Source organism: Poromitra crassiceps (assembly GCF_964638095.1).
Source record: "Poromitra crassiceps genome assembly, chromosome: 20".
Lineage (NCBI taxonomy): Eukaryota > Metazoa > Chordata > Actinopteri > Beryciformes > Melamphaidae > Poromitra > Poromitra crassiceps.
The window spans coordinates 16,160,874-16,181,366 of record NC_139637.1 but is presented as its reverse complement, the minus strand read 5'-3'; the positions used below and the strand labels follow the sequence as shown (position 1 = coordinate 16,181,366).

Genomic DNA, 20,493 nt, shown 5'->3' with positions numbered 1-20,493 from the left:
GTGAATGCCAGAGGTCAGAGGTTCGCCTCCCGTGTGAGGCGTTGCAGTTTTACTTTAAGATCATGGTGAAATGTGGTCTAAATGTGAACGTTCATGTCTGCAAATAGTGGGTGAAAAAACTTTCACTTTTGAACCTTTCTTGTAAGTCTTTTCAACGTCGACTCTAAATGTTTTTTAAACGTCTTTCCAACCGAAAAATGCTCGCTGGGAAGCGAACTTTCACCATCGGAGTTTTGCGCCCCCCAAAATACAGGTCCTTTCACGGCTATTTTCACACATATGATCCGTCAGGTGTGAAGGGAAATTCCGGGAAATAGCCGTTATTGATTTACAGGCAATGTTCCTGTACGCATGTGTGAAAATGGCTTAGGTGTATCATGGAGCCTTGAGGATTACTAGTTTAATCTAGTGGGTTCACTGTATAAACATTATACATGTTATAGAGTCTGATATTGAAATAGCATGGTGGCCAGTAAACACTTGTCTTTCACACCAGAGAGCCGTGTTCGATTCCCAGTGTTTCCAAATTCTACATTTCAACCGTGAGTCACATTCAACGTTTTTGTTATTAAGCCCAATCCCTAACCCAAACCATAACCCAAACCATAACCCTAACCTTCACCAAGTAGTTTTACTTGCCTAAACATAAGCAAAGTTGTTAGTTTCGTTTGTGTTTAACGTTGGAAAGGCAGTGAGTTTTTCAAATTAACCGCCATTTTGTTTACATTTTATGTTGAGATTGTAGGTTGTAAAATGCCCTGTTTTAGAAACTTAAAAGGCTGATGTTTTATGCTTTCTAATTTCATTTTTAACCCACCCCACCCCCTTTTGGTATTGCATTGTTTACTTGTCATCTTGCTTTTGTTCTCTTGTGGACTTTTGTAATTGAACACTTTTGCAATTGTTGTGAAGCAAGTTGTTTTGTTTTGATTGATTTTATTGTATTTTAACCAAAAATAACAACTTTACTATTACCTGTTATTTCTGTTGATGTTGATGGTTAAATAGCTAATTATTTGATCAGGGGAAAAAGGCAGACGTTTAAATTTACTTTGAGATTGTACATACGGTGTCTGCAGAAATGTATAATGCTGACATTTTATTGTGGTGGTTGGGTTGGGTTAAACCCTGAAGTTGAAGAGAGACAGTGAGATAGCACGGTGGTAGGTAGGTAGGTACTGTAGGTAGGTAGGTACAGTAGATAGGTAGGTAGGTAGGTAGGTACTGTATTTAGGTAGATAGGTAGGTACTGTATTTAGGTAGGTAGGTACTGTAGGTAGGTAGGTAGGTACTGTAGGTAGGTAGGTACTGTAGGTAGGTAGATAGGTAGGTACTGTATTTAGGTAGGTAGGTACTGTATTTAGGTAGGTAGATAGGTAGGTAGGTACTGTAGGTAGGTAGGTACAGTAGATAGGTAGGTAGGTACTGTATTTAGGTAGATAGGTAGGTACTGTATTTAGGTAGGTAGGTGCTGTAGGTAGGTAGGTACTGTAGGTAGGTAGATAGGTAGGTACTGTATTTAGGTAGGTAGGTACTGTATTTAGGTAGGTAGGTAGGTTACGTAGGTAGGTAGGTAGGTACTGTAGGTACTGTATTTAGGTAGGTAGGTAGGTAGGTACTGTATTTAGGGAGGTAGGTAGGTATGTAGGTAGGTAGGTAGATAGATAGGTAGGTAGGTAATGTAGATAGGTAGGTAGATAGGTAGGTAGGTAGGTAGGTACTGTAGATAGGTAGGTAGATAGGTAGGTATGTAGGTAGGTAAATAGTAGGGGTGCACAGATCGATCGGCACGCAATCTGTATCGGCCGATTTTGACCTCAAATATGCGATCGGCTGATTGCCGATATTTCTTTATATATATATATATATATATATATATAAAAAAAGCCCTATCACTAATCAGGCTTTCCAACGATATAAAATACAATACCAATTGGTATTATTAAAGGGGAGAAATAATCGACCCGAAATAACGTTTCCAAACTTTTTTTCGGTGATCGGTAATCGGTGATCGGTCGATGATCGGTTGGGCAGATATTTCCCATAGGCGATCGGCAATCGGTGATCGGTGGTAAAAAACGTGATCGGTGCACCCCTAGTAAATAGGTAGGTAGATAGGTAGGTAGGTAGATAGGTAGGTATGTAGGTAGGCCTACCTGATGTGGTTGTGATTGAGGCGGAGCAGCTGCAGGTTCTTGAGCTGCAGCAGGCCCGGGGGCACAGACTGCAGCAGGTTGTGATCCAGCAGCAGCTCAGACAGCGAGGTGCCCAGGCCCAGCCAGGAGGCGCGGCCGTCGACGCCCTCGTCCCGCAGCCGGTTGTGGGACAGCTGCAGGGAGTCCAGGCCCGGCTGCAGGTGGCCGAACACGTAGCCGGGGATCAGCTCGATCTGGTTGTGGTGCAGGGTGAGCTGCCGCAGGCCGATCGGCAGGAAGGACGGCACGTGCACCAGCTTGTTGTGGGACAGGTCCAGCAACTCCAGCTTCCTGCAAGGTGCCAGGAGGAATTCAACAGTGATTTTTCAAAGTGAATGGCTTTGACTGATTTTATATGGGATACCAATGTGTTTAGATTGAAGCTGCATATATTCTGAGCCAATATTCTGTTGATATATTTGAATGTATCCATTTTCATACCAATAAATTCAAAAAAAATTACAAGTATTCAGTGCTTTGTTTGAAAAGTGCTCTACTTGACTTGACTTTAGATTTACTATGAGCAGGGGACGAGACTGTCTGACTAAAATCCAATTCCTATTGAAAGGCCCATAAGCTTATTTTATTCTTCCCTTACTAAGGGATTGGATGATTTAAACATACCGTGCAATAGGGCTGTGCAATCTTGTGCCTTAGCTGGCACTCTTTCCCGTGTTTTAGTGCAATGCTGTGACTGTGACCGTGTCTGTTCTGTGTTACTGTGTCTGTTACACCGATGTTGGTACAATCACTTTTGCCCAAGACAAATTTCCCTCCTGGGACAATAAAGTTTATCTCATCTCATATGGTCAAACCAATATATTGGTCTAAAAATGCAAATAGATTTTACAGCATTAGCATAATTTGGATCTGTTTCAACACACAGGCGCAGCTGGTCTTTAGGGCAGTGGTTCTCAATTCTTTGTACATGAAGGACCCCTAAACTGACAAAGATTAGACCACGGACCCCCATTTGATAGGATTTTGTCCCACGGGCCCCCATATGATAATAAGATTGATGGCAAAACTATTTACCTGGTTAAATAAAGGTTAAATAAATAAAATAAAATTATGCTTTTAGATGTTTTATTACAGAAAGTGTATAAAACCCATGACCAAAATAGTCATTGTGTTACTTATGAATGGAATTATAGCAAAAATAAATTACTCCCCTTTTGGCTGGGGACCCCCTGGAACCCCCCCCAAGGACCCATGGGGGTCCCCGGACCCCCATTTGAGAACCACTGCTTTAGGGTGTCCCTCCTCTCTCTGCGTGTCTCTCTCTGGTTCTCTCTCTTCTCCTCCGGCCTGCAGAAGGTTGGCCTGTCTCCACCCTGCAGCCACATCAGCACGCCACACACCGCAAGCTATTCTCACTCTCACTTTACTTTCATCTAGCATGCAGTTGTAAACTGTGCACTACTGATATCGGCCATTTCATATGTGTGGCAGCATTTATTGACTCTTTGTTTTCAGGTGTGCTGGTCAGAGAGATCAGCTGAATGGGCTGAATGCTGTGCGAAATAAATGATAAAGAAACCCACAGCAAAGTGGACAATGTTATGTTCCTGGACAAAATGGTGGTCTTGGATCGAAAATATGAACGTGAAATTGATAAATAATGCTCTAAAATTTCTTGAACAACCTCTTGAATTAAGACTCCAATTTAAGATAGTTTGAGTTATTCTGAAACGACAGAAATACTTTGTGAAGACCAGAAATTGACTCAAATCTAGCATATACGGTACCAGGTACCAAATACGATTCAAAGCAAACACTCTGCCTTATAGTGTACAGTATGCGTCTCTGAAAAAGTGAACTCTTCTGCAAGGAAATAAAAGCTGTTCCATAAATCCCCACAGGGTGGCAGGAGAGTGCTGTAATCTTTACGCAGAAACTAGTACACAAGCTTTTGCTTCCTGGTGGTTTATTTGCAGTCTCATTTCCCCCACAAAGAAAGCAATATTTTAACCACTAATAGTAAAATGTAGATGCCACATATTGCTCTTACTTCCTGTAATCCAAACAAACTACAGTTAATCATCTCCTCCTTACTGCAGCAAAAGGATGGTGGCCGGTGCTGTGTATTTAGCCTGGTCTTATCTAATCATCTGGGCCAAAGTGCGGTGAATGTTAATCTTGGTCTCTATGCAGATCATATGGTCATTTTCTGTTGCTAACCTTCTGGTACTAATATTGCCCTTTTGAGCCTCACAACTGCTTTTAACACTGCGCAATTTCAAATCGAATCAAGCATGCGCGAGATGCCTAGCATTTTATATTGACATGCTTCCTCCCAGCGTCTGTGTGTCATGGAGCACTGAGGTTTATAACAGACTGTAAAACAGACTCAGTCATCATTGTAGCTTACATGCTTGGGCTGACTGGCCTGCTGTGACTTATTCATTCACATTTTGATCTATGACACCATTCTGGGTCTGTTCCCTTATTATCTGTGCTGTTACAGCTCTAAAAATATAGTATTATATAATATAGCTCTAAATTGTTGCGTGTTTTCTGTTTCTGAGGTCAGGACTGAATTAGGGGGAGGGGTAGTTAATATGGCTCCTTTATGGAACTCACTGCTAAATGATTTAAAACTGGAAGAGCTGGTCTTTCTATAAACTGATCAGGAAGTATTTTAAGAGGCCTATGCTTTGTCTAGTCAAAATGTATATAATTTAGCTTGACTGCTAGTCTGCTATTGTCTCCTGAGCTCTTATGTAATGAGACTACCTGTTTCAATAAAGGTAATATAAATAAACACAATTCATCAGACAAAAAGCTCTGAGAGGTGTAAACACAAGACTCACAGCAGGTGGATCCAGGCGTGCGGGGCGATGCGGTCCTCTCGGATGCGGTTGTGGCTGAGGTCCAGCACCCTCAGGTTGACGGTCTTGTTGAGGATACCAGCGTGCACCACCTCGATCTTGTTGTCTGATAGGTGGAGTTCCTGTAAAAAAAACACCACCATTTTATAGCAAAACTGAGGCAAGACTCCAGACTCCAAAAGACAGAGCTGTACTTCACAGACTAAGCCCTATAAATTAGCCAATACTAAGAAGAAATAAGAGGTCCTGACTCCAGATCTGTGCTAGCCTACTTAGGTTTAAAATGGCCAGGCAAATAAACTCATTGACAAGGGGATAGGAAAAGGTTTTCATGGATGTCATTTTCCAAGTGCTCAAATAGTATTTACCAGTTTAAATCTAAGGCGAATGGTATTTTTTAGTTGTACTGTATTTACATCTGAAAGCTGAGGTGAACAGTATTTTGAAGTAGAGGATTCCTACCCATCATATAACATGAATGCAACGTTTAACCATGATGGTGGTGTATTTCACAAGCACCAACCTCCGGTTCCGAAAAACGGGGCCAACATGGGAGTACCACAAACTGCAGTTCCTCAAATGGCTGAGGCTGGCTCCAAAAGAAGTCCTATTGTATAGAAGTCAATGGGGAAATAAACCTACTTATGACCTCAGTAAACACTTTCCTAATGAGTTGATGGTCTCAATCGCTAGTTTCACGTCTTCTTCAATACAGCATGATGTTCATTTTGTAAATGATGGTCCCATTTAGAGTGAAATAGACGATAAAGCACTATAAAGACTATGTTTTGGTGTGTAATTGACAGGTCGGCTGTCCTGTGATTGCGCAGTGAGTGAAATGTATTGATTGATTGATCAATAAAATTCACTCACAGCAGCTCGCAGATCACACACGAATAGCAGGTGGCGCTGTGGCTGTCTGGCTCCAAATAAACCAAGATGTGCGACGCCAAAATGCCAAACTCGAGGCTTCGACACGGGTGTCCACAAACCAATGGTGACGTCACGGAGGCTACGTCCATCTTTTTAGACGGTCTATATATGGTATTTCCCTTCTACCTCATGTACCTGAATGGAGACAGGGAGGCCAGACGGGACGGCACGGAACTTATTGTCCTCCAGGCGCAGGTATACGAGCTTCCTCAGAGGACGAAATGTCAGCGGCGACACGTTTCCATCGTGAAAGTAGTTGTCTTCCAGTTCCAGGGTCAGAAGTTTGGACAAACCTGAGGACAAGCAATTGAAAAAGTCTAAGTATTTGCCAAAGGAGCCTTCCTGAGACCTGAGAGTAAAGTAAAACACACATATTTGGTTTAAACATCAAGAACTGTCCCATATTCCAAGTCTCTCATACATGGTAGCCCTCAGCATGTCCTACTAAAACATGTGGGTTAGCGTGTAAGAAGCGGCAAACATTAGTAACCGCACTAAACCAAACGTTCAACTGAACTCAAATGCCCCCGGCCACGTCTCAATCCTCAAACACTTCTTCCTTATGTTTGGACAGAGCTTCTCTTGTAGAGCACGTTCCCAAACGGACTCCCCCTCTGGTTCAGTGATTCAGTGAAGGAGGTGAGCACCTTTAAAGCTGCTGGGTGTGAGGGCGCTCAGCTTGTTGTCGTTAATCTTCAGCTCCACAAGAGAGGGCGGGAGAAACGCCGGGACCTTGGTGAGGTTGTTGCCGTCCAAAATCAGCCTCCTCAGTCTAGTTAGATTCTGCAACAAACAAGACAAGAGTCCAAAAGTCTGAACCTTAGGGCAGCGGTTCTCAAAGTGGGGTCCGGGGGCCCCCAGGGGTCCTTGAACGGGTTCCAGGGGGTCCCCAGAAACAAGGGGGATAATTTATTTTCACTATAATTCCATCCATAAGTAACACAATGACAGACTGTATGAGTATTTCTTCTTCAGATGTTAGTCCCCAGAGCTAGAACTGAATTAGGCAAAAAGGCCTTTAAATACGCTGGCCCTTCCTCCTGGAACAATGTACAGAAAGACTTGAAATTATCACAGCTGATCACAAATGAGTACTCTCGATCAATGTAACTGCCCCTAAATTCTTAGTGAAATTGTTGATTGTACCTATATGCATCATAACTGTATTTTTGTCTGTGACCTTATTTTGCATATTGTACTATGTTCTCCCTTGTGTGATTGTGTACTTCTCTGTTTGTGTTTTGTTGTAATAAGGTTTTATGCTGCTCTCTTGGCCAGGTCGCTCTTGGAAAAGAGATTTTTAATCTCAATGAGACTTTTTCCTGCTTAAATAAAGGATATTGATTGATTGATATTTTGGTCATCATGGGTTTCATACACTTTGTGTAATAAAACTTCAAAAAGCAAAAAATCTTATCAGATGGGGGGTCCTGGGACAAAATCGTATCAAATGGGGGGTCCGTGGTCTAATTTGTGCCAGTTTAGGGGTCCTTGACAGGAAAGATTTTGAGAACCACTGCATAGAGTCCTGCATCTTAGGTAAGAAGTCTCTCTCTCTCTCCCTCCTTTCTTTCTTTCTTTCTTTCTCTCTTTGAGAGACGCTGCCAACACAAATGGTTTGCCACACCACAAGTTTGAATGACTGAGTCCATTTCCAAATTCTTCACTTCACATGGTCTGAGCAGCTGAGGCAGAAGCGCAAACCTGATGATTACTGACACACCCTCTAACCACGCCTCTCCCCCCACCGATCATCACTGACACGCCCTCTACCGCACTTCTCCCCGCTTAGGGGCAGTCACGATCGCGATGAGTGAGTCACCAAAACACCAAAATGGACAAGAAAAGAACCTGTGTGCTCCAGCAAAAATGCCCCTCATCCATCATGCACCATCAGAGTGAGTGACTGAGTTTGGAGCTGCAGCAAGATTTGGACGTTTCTGTTACAAACATGTATTCTCTGATACATGTGCGGTCGCCAGCCGCTTCTTTTCACCTGACAGCGAGGGGGTTCACTTGCGTGGGAGGATCACGCTATTCCGCCCGTTTCCCCTCCCCCCTGAACAGGCGACCAGAGGAGGCACTGGTGCAGCGGCCAGGACACATACCCCTTAATCCCGCCTCCCACCCGCAGACACGGCCAAATGTGCATGAATGGACGCCGACCAAACCGGAGGCAACACGGGCGGCTCGAACCTGCAGCCCTCATGTTGGTACGCAGGGAATCTACCACTGCACCCCCCGGGCCCCCCCCATACCGTGGCATTGTTAACCCATTTAAGACTGTAATGATTAATTTAATCAAATTTACTTGATTTTTCTTTTTGCACCCATGTCAACACTGTATTGGCATTGCATTGTAATCAGGCATTCTAATGTCATGTGTGATAAAACAAACAGGACATTCTCCTATGAGGAGGTGCCTGCTCCCAGCCACTTCTTGGCTGGAGACACCCTGACACTCCGGTGAGAGAAGCTAGGAGCTGGGGGGCAGCCAGGGGGCGTGCTGACATGGCCGTAGTCAAAACAATTGTCCCCATTTTTAGTAGTGGGTTCTTCTGTTTACTGCCACAATCTGCTCTCATGCACTGCAACACTGAGTGAAATGTATTGTGAGGGTGCCACATTGTGGGCTAGATTCAACAGCAGACAGCAGACGCCGCAGTGAATGTGTCCGACTGACTGCACTGAAGGTCTGCAGTGTTGGGGCCGGGGTAACTCATTACCAAAGTAACATATTACATGTAATATATTACTTTTAGCAGTAACTCAATATAATTAATTACAAATAGGATTTCAGTAATATTATACCAGTTACTTTGTCAAGTAACTCAAGTTACAAATTTAGTTGCTTCCCCCCCCCCATCAAAGCACATACTGTATTTAAATAAAGATACAATCATTTCCTAATCAAATTGTGTGTTCTTATGCAAATAACCACTATATATGACAATAACAAAGGAAAATAATAACATTTAGAATTTTTTCAACCGACTTCAAGACGGTTGAAATTATTTTTCGGGATGGTTCAACAGGGCGGCGATGTCATTCTGCTACTGCTGTTTGTTGAAAGTAACGCAAAAGTAGTGTAATAAGTAACAAGTTACTCTACACAGACAGTAATATTGTAAAGTAACTTATTACATTCAAAAGGAAAGTAACTAGTAATATGTAGTATATTACATTTTGAAAGTAACTTGCCCAACACTGAAGGTCTGTTACTGTAGGTGTTTTGGGCTTCAGTCTGATACATGGTGTAGTATCATAACAGAGTCATAAAAGTGGTGTGTGAGAATGGTCAATAAACTGCTGTAACATGGAGTCGTTATGTGGAGGTGTACTGTATATTTAGGAGTGGGTTTGGCAACAAATGACAGCTTCGGCTGGACGCGGCCAGGCAAAGCAAGACGTTAACACAACGGGACCACGCACTTTTACTTCAGCAGTTCAACAGCTGGACTCAACGGTATCAGTCTGACGTAGGTGGTGATCATCTCAGTCGATGAAGATGAAGGAGGGATTTAGATGATCAAACAAGACCCGTGCCTCAAGGTTTTGTCATTTGAGAAAGACTATAATGGAACATTGTGGCAGGAATCATGTCATGGTAATCGTAAAAAGCGGTTGGTTTCATGTGGTGAAGCCAGATGTTCGTGCAGACTGACCTGAAACAGCAGCGGGCTGAGGGAGGAGTCATCCAGCTTGTTCTTGCTCAGGTCCAGCCACTCCAGGTTGGGCAGGCCTGCCAGCGCCCTCGCAGGGATCTTACTGATCTTGTTGTCTGACAAGAGGAGAGGAGAAGAGAGGAGACGAGACAAGGAGAGGAGAGAAGAGAGGAGACAAGGAGAGGAGAAGAGAGGAGAAAAGGAGAGAAGAGAGGAGAGAGGAGAGGAGAGAAGAGAAGAGAGGAGACAAGGAGAGGAGAGAAGAGAGGAGAGAAGAGAGGAGACAAGGAGAGAAGAGAGGAGAGAAGGAGAGGAGAAGAGATCAGTGGAAGAGATGAGGAAAAGTCATATCACCTCATCCCACTATAGAACTCTGAAATGAAAGGTCCAAATGTCATCCTGTCTGACCTGTCTGCCTACCTTTGTTACCTGACCAACCCAGTCGCCAAAATAAAATGTTGGTATTTTATGTGTCTGCAAACCAGGGATACTTACAATCTGAACGTAAATTAAACAAAACCTCGCCGCCTTTCCAACGTTAAACGCAAATAAAACAACCGTGGTTATGTTTAGGCAAGTAAACAACTTAGGGTTGTGGCTAGGCTTAAACAACAAAAACGCTAAATGTGACTTATGGTGTGACAAGCGTTTTACACCCTCCATCCACCCCGGCCACAACACCCTTACCGCCTTATCACTGCACTATTTCAATAGAAGACTATAACGTTGATATACTGTATCTAGAAAAGTTATATGCAATGTATTTTTGGTTCAGAAATGTTGATATTCTATGTATCCGTGGATTGCAGAAACATAAAATACACAACGTTATATTCTGGTGACCAGGCTGGTCATTCTGTGTCAGTGTCCTCACCTGCCAGGTAGAGGGTTTTCACGCCCTGGTCAGTGATGATGGGCATGTGTGCCAGGCCAGTGCTGCCGCAGGCTATCAGCGAGTCTGACAGAAGACATCCGGCCGGCAGCGACTCCATGAAGCTGGGCTTCTGGGGGAAGCTGACCACGGGACGTCCCGGGCCGGGGGGTACAGCCACCGGCCTCCTGGGCAGCGCAGGCCGCGGCGTGGCTCTCGGAGCGGGCCGGGGGGGGTAGACTTCCACCAGGGGCGGCGGCCCCACAAAGTCATCGTCGTCCTCGCCGTCGGGATCGTCATAGTCGTCCTCCATGGAGCTGTCTTTGTACGACTTCACCACGGGGGCGGGTGGCCTCGCTGGCACTATGGGTACATACACCTCAACCCTCCTGGGCGGAATCTCAACCCTCCTGGGCGGAATCTGGACCACGACCTCTGGTTTCCTTTTCTTGGCTGGTGCAGGTTTGACTGTGACAACAGGGGTCATCTGTGAAACATACAGAGCACAGAGGAAACAGTCACTTTCTTGTGCAATTTGGTAAAAGGATCAATCGTGTTTATCCATTCCATTTGAAATAATAATCGGCAACATTTTCATATCAGTACATGTTTTGCTCCTCTCTATCTACACCTGCAACTGATAACACACTAGTTATTCAGAATATATCCAGTTGATTCAATATTTTCCATTTCCTGTAGCTCCTGGGAAAAATCCTATGGCTCACAGGAAGTGATGCATTTTACATTTGCCTGGAATAAACAGAAGAAGAAGAACCGGGTAGTTAGCATGAGCAGTGATCAGCCACCATGGCTGAACAAAGAGAAGAGCGCCACCTACAGAAACGAAAACTGCATCAACAGAAAATCGAAGCTCCGCCCCACACTGTTTGATTGACAGGTGATCCCTGGGAAGTGCAGTGCAGGAACGCCACAGTAAGGGGCGCTGAGCAATAAAGTTGTTTATTGTCTCTTTTTGCAGGTACTGTAACTACAATGTGTGGCCATATTATAGTCAGCAGCATGAATTATGTTTACAGTGTAAAAACACAGCAGTGTTCTTGCGTGTCCTCATCTGAGCTGGATCTGATTAGGTTTCAAATTGGATTCAGTTCCTTTTTTTGGATCGACTGATCTTGCCTGGCACAGCGGAACTAATTGGATCGCTCCGGAACAAAACCCCTCCACCCATCTCACATTGTTGGCAGGATGCAGACCAGCACATGCTAAAGGCAACTGAAATATTTCAATTGAAAACTGACAGCAGGCAGTCCTGTTGGTTCAGTGGGCTACAACACAAATGAATCACATACTATTTGATGCATTGTCAAGTTTAAACCTGGCTCAAGACATTTTGCATAACCCTCCCATTTCTTCACTATATTCACTATCTATAATAGGGCAGACAGTCAGATAGATAATACTACAACATGATTATGATTATTACTAGTAGCAGTAGAAGTAGTACCAGTGGTAATAGTAGTAGTAGTAGTAGTAGTAGTCATATTGACATTAGAGGACAGTTCACCCCAAAATCAAAAAGACATATTTTTCCTCTTACCTGTAGTGCTATTCATCCAGATCGTGAGTTGCTGAGTTTTGGAGATATCTGCCTTCTCTCGAATACAATGGAACTGGATGGCACTCGGCGTGTGGTGCTCAAAGTGGCAACAAAACAAAACAAAAAAATATATATATATAAATTTGAAAAACTCAACAGCGATGTCGCTTTCCAGAAAACATGACCCAGTTACGCAAGATAATCCACAGAACTTGTTGTGACCAGTTTCATGTAGGAACTATTTTCTTTCGACCAAACTACACCCGCTCACTAGCTAGCTACCTGCTAGTGTAGTTCAATCGAGGTCAAGGTGTAGTTCGGTAGCTGCTGCTAGCTACTGCAGCAGCTAGCGGGTGTAGTTTGGTGGAAAGAAATATAGTTCCTACATGAAACTGCTCACAACAAGGTGTGTGGATTATCTTGAATAACCAGGTCATGCTTTCTCTAAAGAAATCATGATCACTTTTTTTTAAATTATTATTATGTATTTTCACCACAAGCCGATTGCCATGCAGTTCCATTGTATTTGAGAGAAGGGCAGACATCTCTACGGCCGATATCTCCAAAACTCGGCAACTCGCACCAAAACGATCCAGATGGATAAATAGCACTACAGGTAAGAGGAAAAATATGTCTTTTTTATTTTGAGGTGGATTGTCCCTTTAACGGCCGGGACACACATCTTGCGTCTACCTACCTAGTGCATGTGCGTGGCGTGAGGGCTGCGGCTGGCACGCCCGCGGCATCCACACAGGCAGCGTGGCTGCTGCTGCGCTGCTGTGTGTCTGCCAACTCTCTTCCTATAGAGTTTACCTTTTATTAAATTTGCTATAAACAATACAATGATGATTTTAACTGAAGATCGCTTGGGCTCACTTCATAATCGAGGCAGTATTGATTTGTGTGTGTGTGTGTGTGTGTGTGTGTGTGTGTGTGTGTGTGTGTGTGTGTGTGTGTGTGTGTCTGTGTGTGTGTGTGTGTGTGTGTGTGTGTGTGTGTGTGTGTGTGTGTGTGTGTGTGTGTGTGTGTGTGTGGGGAGGGGAGGGGAGGGGAGGAACGAAGCCACGTTGTAGCCTATGTCCTACTCTATGTGGTTTTCAGAGGGCAGGAGAACTGCAGCTGTGAGCTCATCCTCCGGTCTCAAATCAAAACGAGCCTTGATTGGCTGTGGCTGCCCCTGTAAAATATCATTTTAATGTCTATTTGTGTAGAGACACGCTAGAGACACGCGCGCGGTAAGCAGAAAAAATAGGCGTCACTTCCATTCTCTAGATGACGCGTCTCACGCCTCGCAAGACACGCGCCTGAGATGCGCGTCTCATGCCGGTGGTGTGGCTGCTGTAACCTGTTAACATGGGCGCCGAAATGAAAATCAACGGGTAACGCCACGCAGACCCACAGCAGACGCAAGATGTGTGTCCCGGCCGTTATAACATTCTACACACTCTCAAACACACACGCACACATGCACACAACCCACCCCATCCAGGCCCCGACCCATACCCCCGCCTTGTTACCCGCCTATAGCTCTCTGCATCCTTTCCCACCACGCCCACCCCCCCTCCTTCCTCGGAAACATCCTACTGGAGCTGCAATTAGCCAGCATAGCCACTAGTGTTCTGTGGACGAGCTACTCCCTCCACTACCCCCCCGCAATCCCCCCCCCCCCTCGTTTTTCTTGTTTTTTGTGTCTGTTAACTCCTTACATATAACAACAAATGTTTATGTATTGTATAATATTCAAGTGTGCCTTTATTACTCTGCAATCTAGTAATAATGTTAAAAAATCTTAATTTGAGTATTGATAGGTGATACCCATTCGTGTGTCGTGTTTGTCACTTTTATGTTGTTTGTTTATGAGGACCGCAATGGAAACAAGCCTATGCTTTAGCTATGGCTTTATTGTGTTTTTATCCTTGGTGATTGTCTGTATCTGTATTTGTGTCCCTGTTCTTTGTTGACATTCACCAAATAAAGTCAATCAATCAATCAATCAATCAATCAATCAATCAATCAATCAATCATAACCCAGATGTGATCCACTTACCTCCTTCTTCTTGTGTACTTCTGGCACTCCTCTGCTCCCCCCTCTCATGTGGTTCATATTCCTCCACTCTGGGTCTCTGTCTCTCCTGTCGTTATCATCCACTCTCCTGCTTTTTAGAGCCACGGCCTGTTGGGTACTTGCACCTGAGGAAGTCATCAAAGGATTTATCAGAGATACGTCAAATGAATGGAGGATGTTTGGTACCTTCTAAAATTCTAGTTCAAAGTACGGTAGTCAATACAGACACAGTAGTGTGTGAATAAAGCCAACTTTATTCAGCTGGTAGCCATGGCCATAGCCATCTATCTTATGGCATGGTTAGGGATTTGAGGTTAGGTGAGGGTAACCACCACTCTGTTAATTTACACTCTTGAGGAACAAGACAGAGATTTTGTTATTTCTGACGGTTGTAAATATCCCATAAGACGCATGCATTCCTCATGAATTGGGTTGATTGTGCACCTCCACAGACACCATCAGCTCAAAAATAAATAGCTTATACATAAAGAGAAGCAACCTTATACAGTATATACAGATCCTTTCCAAAAAATTAGAATATCATGGAAATAACATGGATAACCGTGGGCGTCAGCAGATTGTCAAGCAAAGACGATTCAAAAATCTGGCGGAGATTCAGAGGGAGTGGACTGAGGCTGAAGTCAGTCATAACTGAGAAGTCAGGTGAAAAGAAGCGGCTGGCTACTGCCCATGTCTCGGAGGAAGCATGGAGCCAGTTTCGGCTCTCCCCAGATCGGCAGAGGGTGAAGCAGCAACCAGGATAAATAAATTAAAATTAGCACTAATGGGGGATAAAAATGGGAATAGTGTGATTTTCTTCACACTATTCGAATTTCTTGAAATACTGTTTTGGGGGTTTTCTGGAGCTGTAGGCCAAAATTATGCAAAATGAAACGAATAAAGGCTAGAAATATTTCACTTTGTGTGTAATGAATCTATAATCTATGAAAGTTTCACTTTTTGAAAGGAATTATGGAAAAAAAACATGATATTCCATTTTTTTTTAAGGATCTGTACACGTATCGTCCTTTGAATACTGAGGTTGGTGCCTTTGATGAGGTGGAGGTAGGTTGAATATGAGGATAGATGCCTATAGAGGCACGGGCCAGAGGAAAAGTATATCCAGGTTGGTTCGTCCCCTTTAAGGACAAGTTGAAAGGTGAGAAGCGAGAGTGATTGTGGTGAAGGTCTCAAGTGTAGAAGGTTGTTGACATAGTTAGCATGTTGGAAGTGTGTGAGAAAATGACTGAGCCAGAGGGATCGAGTGTCTAAGGACATGTGCTTGTGTGTGGAAGGGTTCGAGGGTAAGTGCCTTGAACGTGGTAAGTGTCTGAGGATAAGCATGTACAGGAAGATGTATGTTTGTATAATGTGGTACATAAGTAAGGATAAGCATTGTGGTTATATGGAGAGGGGAGGGGGTTAGAAGTATCGTACCAGCACAGGGGATGGGTTGGCATTTGACATTTCCTCTGGAGCACTGGCAGGCCGAGCAGGGCTGAGGAGACCACATCGCTCCGTCAAACAGAGAGATGCCATTCACCTGGCACTGACCTGGAGATGTGCGCACACACAGGCGAACCAAATCACATTGAGAAAATGGAGAAAACAGTGCTGCACTCTAGGATGGTGGGTCAGCAGCCTTGAGCTAATATAAATGGATGAAATCTGAAATTATCCTATAACGTAAAGATTCGATCAAACAAAACATGAATGATCCCTGTGGAGAAATTGGGTCATTGCAGCAGCAAAATAATAAGAGAAACAGAAAATGAAATATACTGTATAAATATAAATATACTGACAATTATAACATGTATTAGAAATGTCAGAATGAGACAAAGAAATGTATGAAAAATATGTACGATATGAGAATATTACAAAATATGAAATATATGCAGCTTGAAAATACATAAAAAATGAACCAAAATATTAATATGCATGCAAAAACAAATGAGAAAAATATGAGAATATGATGAAAACAATGTGAATTTACAGCCTATGTACATGTGCAAAATGTGTGTCCTATTTACCACATCGACTACAGAAGGCCTGTAAATAAATAGCTGATATAAATGAATCAATATGACGATGAATACAAATACAACATGTCACATAGAGTTTTAAGTGCTTGAATGACAGGTATGAATGAAGAGAGTAGGGGGATTCGGATGAGTTGCGGACTCACCGGGGAGCATGGGGTTGCTGTGTTGGGACGGTCCCGCGGCGAGCTTCACTTTAGGTCCCGCTTCGGCCTTCGCTCGCTCTCTCCGGCTGGCCCTGGCATCGCCGAGCCAGGCCACGGCACTGAGGAGGCACAGGCACACCAGCCCCAGTCTGCTCATCGTCAGCTATAGAGCTATGGCTTCTTTCAGGCAAGTGTGAGGAATCCAGACTCGGTGAAGGCTCCTCTTGGACTGAGGGGGAAAAAAGGCAAAGGTAGAAATAAGGAGAGAGGAGGAGGAGGAGGAGGAGGAGGAAGGCTTTGAGAGAGGAAGCAGGGAGGAGGCACAAGGAAAACATTTTCTGAGGCGATGGGGACAAAGACCCTCATTCATACATCTTAGGGTAACCACCTACAACTCTACACCCACTACACACACACACACACACACACACGCACACGCGCGCGCACACACACACACACACACGGACACGCGCGCGCACACACACACACACGCGCACGCACACACACATAAACACACACTCACGCACACAGGCAGTTTTTAAAATGGTGCATTGGTCATATGCAAAAAGGTAAGGTAAGGTAACGTCTATTTCTAGAGCACATCTCAACACAGTTTGAGCTGACCAACGTTGCTGTACAAAAGAACATTAAAATACAAAGTACAAGTAAAACACAGGAGAAGCATACCAATGGCAACAATAAGCCACAAAATATGTAGACATGATGGGCGTCCGGGTACTATTCGGGTACTATCCGGGTCGCAGGTTCGATCCCCCCGTGTTGCCTCCGGCTTGGTCGGGCGTCCAATACAGGCACAATCGGCCGTGTCTGCGGGTGGAAACCCGGATTAACGTGTCCTGGTCGCTGCACTAGTTCTGATACCCGTTTGAGCACACAATCACTGGCCATTTAGTCAGGCCTCACTCACAGAGTTGGCATGCAGCCTCTCCTCTCTCTGCCCAGAAGGCTTTCTTAGTCCACTTCCGATGGCTGATTCCAACTCCGCTCAGGTGTGCTCCAGTAACTAACGAATGGAGCTATCCATGGTGCTGCTGAACCTGTGTTCATTGATTTTGGCCACTACTTACTAGCCATTTTTGCTCATTAAGTCGGTCCTAATGACCAAATTAAAAAAGCAGGCCCTCTTGACCCCTGCTGGCCAAATATGAATGCTGTCAGGCTGACGGTGTCCGAGGAAAATTAAACGGAGACATACGCAGGTTTGCTCTTTTATGTGTAAGATTATGTAAGATAATATGTGTGAGAGGCCATTTACATCTGGCACTAACATGCGTTTTCTGTCATCAGATTGCAATCAGATTGTGCTTGACCACTTGAAAGCACAGGTGCAAACGCTGCCCAAGACACATCGAAGACGGATTGCAATCTGATAAAGTTGATTGCAATTCACGTCCGGAGGTGGTCAGGGATGCATTGTGTACACATTGAACACGAGTGTAAATGCAACGTGTCCTCTCAATCTGCATACAGCAACTGTATGCGGATTGAGAGGACACCCATTTTGGGTGATCACTGATCACCCAAAACGCATGCTAACGCCAGGTGTAAATGAAATCAGGCTAATGTGGTCAAGCACTATCTGATTGCAGTCTGATGACAGAAAACACATGTTAATGCCAGGTGGAAATGGCCTCTTTGCTGTGCGAGATATAAGTGTATGTGTGCGGTTGGGGCGTAAGGGCTATCAACCTTATGTACATTTTAAAATCTGCCAAATAGAATCAGTTAATATACACCAGTGATTGTACTTCTTCTAAAGTGAAATGTCAGTACAGAAACAGCATGTATTTGCACTGTGTCCAACCCTAACCCTGTGACGTCAAACCACTGAGTGACCCCTCCTTCTATGTGTGACCCCTCCTCCCGTGCTCTCTCTCCCTCTCGACTCGTCCGGCAGTTGGTGAACTGTAACCGTAACCGAGGGCGAGCGAGCCAATAGAAACGCCGCTGGTATGAAAGGCTGCTTTGTCACGATTGGGACTCAGCAGCAGCCACACTCCTGAGAAATTCTTCAAGTGTTTTGAGACTCCGCTTGACCGCATTCACTTTCCCTGTTTACCGTCATTGTTGACCCTCCCCCCTCCCGTGTTAGCACAGCACGCAGCTATATATACGTTGAGTGTGTGTGTCATCATCGACACTCGTGGCGAATGTTTTCGTATCCGGGCATGTAGGCCACCCACTTATAGGAAGGTTTACCTTACATGAAGTTTTATGGAGGTGGGCTGGAGGAGTAGGGCAGCGCGTGGGTTTAGAAATATGCAGACTTAGCTTTTATTTACAAATCTAGTCAGTGTTGTTCCACCTCTTATATGATAGAGAGATAGATAGATAGATAGATAGATAGATAGGTAGGTGGTTAGATAGATAGATGATGGATAGATAGGTAGGTAGATAGGTAGATAGATAGATAGATAGATAGATAGATAGATAGATAGATAGATAGATAGATAGATAGATAGATAGAGAGATAGATGGATAGAGTTGACCGTATTTAGTGTAGAAGTGACCATACTCCACTGGTTGTCGATAAGAAGCCCATTCTGATTCTAATGTGATTCTAATTTTGATCGGATTCAACACAAGTGGGCATGAATGTGGTTTTATATATTGCCGTTATTTTTCTTGTTTCTTTTTCTGGCTTTCGATGCAGACTTCCAGTGTCCCGTGGTCTCAATTTTGTTTGGCAGGCATTTCTTTGTGTCAAAGGCTCACGTATTCAGAGACACTGAATGCTTGTATTTTTGGGGGAATTGTTTGGCATAAAAAATGACGAGCTCCTTCAAGCCAAAAACACGAGTGCGGGTCTCCGCCTCCAAAAAGCCAATATTGATCTAACCCACGGTATATCGGTTTGCGAATTTTCCTTATATGCCATATGTCCAGGATACTAATTGGACAAATTCTTTTTCACACGGCGCTTTCAAACCGCGCCACCGACAAAGAGTCCCTCCCACTCGATCGTTGCCACTGTGGTCTCGGCATCCTGTTTGTGAGATCTAAAAGAAGACAATCTGCTCAGGGGCAAATATGAACAACTCCTTCAGCCTTCCTGCTGTGGACAGACAGCTGTGGTCCAGCTGTCTGCGGCTCATTTTGAAATGAACGGCTACAATGTTGCGTCCCTGTAGATGCCCCCGGATTATGCAAGAGGTTGACCTCGACTGACCCCGGGCATTTAAACAACATGTTGGGGGTTTCTACGTAGCTACTTAACCGCCGCTGGTCACCGCTACTCCTTTGGATGAACCACTTTCAACTGTTCAGCTTTCCACCCAGTGCATGCTGGGATAGACGCCAGGCCCCATGACCCTGAATAAGAATAAGAAACTGGATGAGTGAGTGAGTGAGTGAGTGAGTGAGTGGGTGGGTGAGTGAGAGTGAGTGAAGTGAGTGAGTGAGTGAGTGAGTGAAGTGAGTGAGTGAGTGAGTGAGTGAGTCAGTGAGTGAGTGAGTGAGTGGGTGAGTGAGTGAGTCAGTGAGTGAGTGAGTGAGTCAGTGAATGAATGAGTGAGTGAGTGAGTCAGTGAGTGAGTGAGTGAGTGAGTCAGTGAGTGAGTGAGTCAGTGAGTGAGTGAGTCAGTGGGTGAGTGAGTGAGTGAGTGAGTCTTGCATTGCAAAAAGTGAACAATGTACAGTAGCTAAAAATCCCAAACTTGAAACAACATTTTGGAAAAGGCTCGATTCACTAATCCGTAGCTACATGGAATAATAAGCAACCTAGGTTAAAATATTCTACCCTGCAACGCACAAAACACAATGGTGGTTTAGCTCTGCCTGATTTTAAAACATATTACATGGCTTATCAATTACCAATTGATCAATTATGCATTAAAGTGTGGATTGACCCCTCATCTACAGTTCCATGGAGAGAGCTAGAGCAACAATTGATTGGAGCTCAAAGGTTGCAGGACGTTGCATTCTCCGGTTTTAAGTTAAAAAAGTGTAGGTCAACTTTTGGTCCCATCATAGCCAATAAATACCACAGCCAACCTTAAACGAGTTGAGGAACATCTAGGTTACACTAACACATGGCATTTCCAAACTCCAATCTGGAACAACATGCATAATATATCTGGAAAGAAACCTTTTGTTTGAGAAAGGCATTTATACTCTTAATCACATTTATGACTCAAATGTTTATTATGCTTTGAGGATCTAAGAAC

The 20,493-nt window shown here is 44.1% G+C and overlaps 1 protein-coding gene and 1 pseudogene across 2 annotated transcripts in view; both read right to left on the bottom strand.

The window, feature by feature from the left end:
• LOC310794454 (extracellular matrix protein 2) overlaps positions 1-16,463 on the bottom strand; it is a gene marked incomplete at its 5' end in the record, with an annotated part of 45,534 nt that extends 29,071 nt beyond the window's left edge. Inside the window, 9 exons of the mRNA XM_083656450.1 lie at positions 2,157-2,486; positions 5,009-5,148; positions 6,095-6,252; positions 6,607-6,742; positions 9,625-9,740; positions 10,499-10,982; positions 14,101-14,243; positions 15,556-15,672; positions 16,307-16,463. Coding sequence (XP_083512576.1) covers positions 2,157-2,486; positions 5,009-5,148; positions 6,095-6,252; positions 6,607-6,742; positions 9,625-9,740; positions 10,499-10,982; positions 14,101-14,243; positions 15,556-15,672; positions 16,307-16,463 — 1,781 coding nt within the window. The remainder of the gene's footprint in view (positions 1-2,156; positions 2,487-5,008; positions 5,149-6,094; positions 6,253-6,606; positions 6,743-9,624; positions 9,741-10,498; positions 10,983-14,100; positions 14,244-15,555; positions 15,673-16,306) is intronic.
• The window catches only part of LOC310794898 (E3 ubiquitin-protein ligase TRIM35-like), a 571,381-nt pseudogene that overhangs the window by 295,922 nt on the left and 254,966 nt on the right, over positions 1-20,493 (bottom strand). The gene's annotated exons all lie outside the window — the stretch shown is intronic.